This window comes from Diaporthe amygdali (genome assembly GCF_026229845.1).
Source record: "Diaporthe amygdali strain CAA958 chromosome Unknown NODE_146_length_3112_cov_60_855025, whole genome shotgun sequence".
Lineage (NCBI taxonomy): Eukaryota > Fungi > Ascomycota > Sordariomycetes > Diaporthales > Diaporthaceae > Diaporthe > Diaporthe amygdali.
In genome coordinates, this window is record NW_026517166.1 from 124 (window position 1) to 3,112 (window position 2,989).

Consider the following 2,989-nt stretch of genomic DNA (forward strand, 5'->3'; position numbering starts at 1 on the left):
TGCTAGTCATTGGTCCTTTCGAGTGAAAGAATTGAGAAGTAATTGGTGAGTGATTGAACGTGATGAGCCTGAAGGTGGGATGTTGGCCTTGCCCTCAAGCCCTGGCTCACCAGAGTCGAATCAATCATCTTCTTGTTCACTCACCATCGAATGATTCATTGTCCGCGTGCGGGGCCAATCGTGGCTCGTGGAGGCCAGGTTGGGACCGTGGGGAAGAGATTGGACAAGCTAGCCAATCAGATCGACAGACACTTGGCCGAGACAAAATAACTGGTTCCCCCATTGCTACTCTACCGTAACCCAAGCAAGTTTGTAGTCTGATCGGAGTGCACGAGGTTGAACTTGAATGGATTAAATTACCTGCAGATGCACAAATAGTATTTCTCTCCTGAGTGAAGGCACTCCTGTACTTAGGAGCACAAAAGGGGTGATGGTCATGATTCTTGCCGCATGTCATCAGCTAAAGTGGTTCTGGAGTTGTCAATAGTCAGCTTGGCCTTGACCCGGGGTTAAGTTAGGTGACTTATGATAAAACGTTGTTGGTCTAAAATAGGCTGGTAACATTGAGAAATGTGTGTCTGGTGGACAAAAGTCTCCTCGTCAGCCAACGAAGTCACGGTTGGTCCGCCAAGTGGTTTATCATTCGCCAATTGGTTTCGGATAACTTTTTCAACTTATTCTGAAGCAGTGCATTCGTCCGTTCTTTTTCTTCCAAAGTTGAAAGCGTGAAAACTCTTGCCACTAGCCACACTCGAAATCAGCCACGGAGAGCCATCTGTAAATTCGGCTCGCACTAACCAAATTCGGCACTCGCTTTAATCCAAGGTACTAAGCTGCGTGGTGATGGTCTAATGATCTGGACACCGCAACAGCCACAAGGTCCATATTGATTACCGGCGTAGTAGCGAGGTCCTATAGCTCGGATATGACCCTTCTATGAGTATTAGGGATGATAAGAGCTCGATGGTGGAAGCGTCTTGGAGGAATTCTCTATTGCTCTAAATAGAGACGTTGTATAAATCAGGCACGAGGACGGCAGCATCAGGGTAAATTTTCTGTAAGACAGACTTAGGATGCTCAGTACTAGTTAGAGAATACGACCTATGCTAAAATTTAGGAGAGATTGATATGTGTAGAGTTTTTGACATGTCCAAAGTCAAAGTACCGGTCATTTTTTCCGGCACGGAGGGTTTTCCGCCACGTAGGGATGGACGTGCTAAATAAAATTTTTATTAAATAGAAAAATTTATATGCTTAGATATTTTCAGATAAAGTATGAATATGGGATTGATTTTTGATTGACAGGGGGGGGGGGTAGCATTTCGCTTGACTGCCAAGACTTTCAAACGCACACAAAGTAGAGATTTAACGTGTGTAGGAGGGACTGAAGACGGACAGGGGGGGGGGTAGCATTTCGCTTGACACAGACAGCGGTAGTTCGCCATCAGGCAACGGGTAGGCAGCAACACAGGCTCTCAAGATTGCGGCCCACTGCAGAGGCTCTCAGTGTGAAAATATGAGGACCGCTCTTTTCTCACCTTTTTTGAGCTTAAAAACTCCCATTCGATCAATATTCTAGAGTAAAATGGAAACCACGGTTTAAAATGCCTGGTGATATCTGTTTCACTCTTATATTGCGTGCTGACTCACAGCCGCTCATCCCGTCGAGGACAGAACTTGGCTGGTCATCACGCCTCTTCACCTCCCGTCTAAATGAGTGAGTCGAAGAACGGAATGTCTACTTGCGTGACTTCCATAACCAAATGCACTTGGCTGCCCTTCATCGTGCAACACCATAAGAGGCGGCATTGTCAAGCGCCTGAGCACGGGAGCGGCGAAGTAGACTGGGGTCTTGATGTACCACTGAAGTGGCCAAAGGGTCTGAAAACTGGGTGAGGGGTAGCGCTTTGCGCACGGACCCCTTATCGATCTATGCGCTGCGTCGCCGAACACATGATGTCTCTGCCCAGCAGGTCTTCGACAGCTGTTTCCACAACCACGCCCTCACCAAGAATCGGCAATGCTTCTGCGCCCTGTCTACTTGGTCAAATCTGAACATTGAGCTTCACATTTCTTTGTCTCTCTTATGAATTACTGAGAGGTGAACATACCGGGGCTTTCATTGCACTGAACTTTGGCTAACTCTATGATCCGCCTGTTAGCAAAATGAACAGAAATGAACCTTGTGCTGCGTGCACTTGGACCACGGAGCGTCAAGAGTCTTGCCGATATAACAGCCACCTGAAGCTCTTCTACGGCGTTAGTGATCGAGGTGTATGGTCCGTGGGCTCGCGATACATTGTCAAAGATCGAGGCATTACACCCCCAAATTTCGAGGCGCAAAGCATACATTTCCTTCATGATGCTACCACAATTCCAGTCCCCGCGATTCTCGCCCAGTGGAACGAGGAATCAGACGGCGCTTCTTTGGCAATAATGGATAGGATCGATGGTGTGACCCTTGACGAGGCCTGGCGCGATCTACCGCAGGCCGACAGGGAGCGTGTTGCAAAACAAATTGTTGATCTCCTGAACCAGCTTCGGGGTCTTCAGAGCAATCGACTGCAAAGTTTGGGCGGACAGCCGCTGTACTCTGCATTCCTGTTCCGAAACGGGTTTGGATTACCACATGGTCCCTTTCAGTCCGACGAGGAGGTCTGGGAAGATATGGTCCAGGCTTTAAAGAAGGTTCCCGACAAAGCTTGCCGTCATCTACGGCAACGCATGCCGCCCTGTGCGCCATATACCTTTACTCATGGCGATCTCTCAACTTCAAACATCATGGTCAAGGATGGGAATGTCGTCGGCATAATTGACTGGGAGGCAAGTGGCTTTTTCCCAGTTTGGTGGGAATTTGTAGCCACAAGCATCTACCAAGACGACAAAGATCGAGAGTGGAAAATGCTACTGGAAAAGTGCATGGCGCAAGAATACACCAAAGCAAAAGAGTTCTGGCTGGATTACTTCTCCCTGTCTCACTATCCTGACG

General features: G+C 48.2%; 1 protein-coding gene across 1 annotated transcript; it reads left to right on the forward strand.

Moving 5' to 3' along the window:
* Window positions 1–1,713: 1,713 nt before the first annotated feature.
* Window positions 1,714–2,989, forward strand: J7T55_013221 (uncharacterized protein; the record flags this gene model as incomplete). The annotated part of the gene is made up of 3 exons (XM_053136381.1): window positions 1,714–1,717; window positions 1,879–2,035; window positions 2,238–2,989. Coding segments are annotated over 3 exons (913 nt in total), but the record flags the coding sequence as incomplete, so codon positions are not given.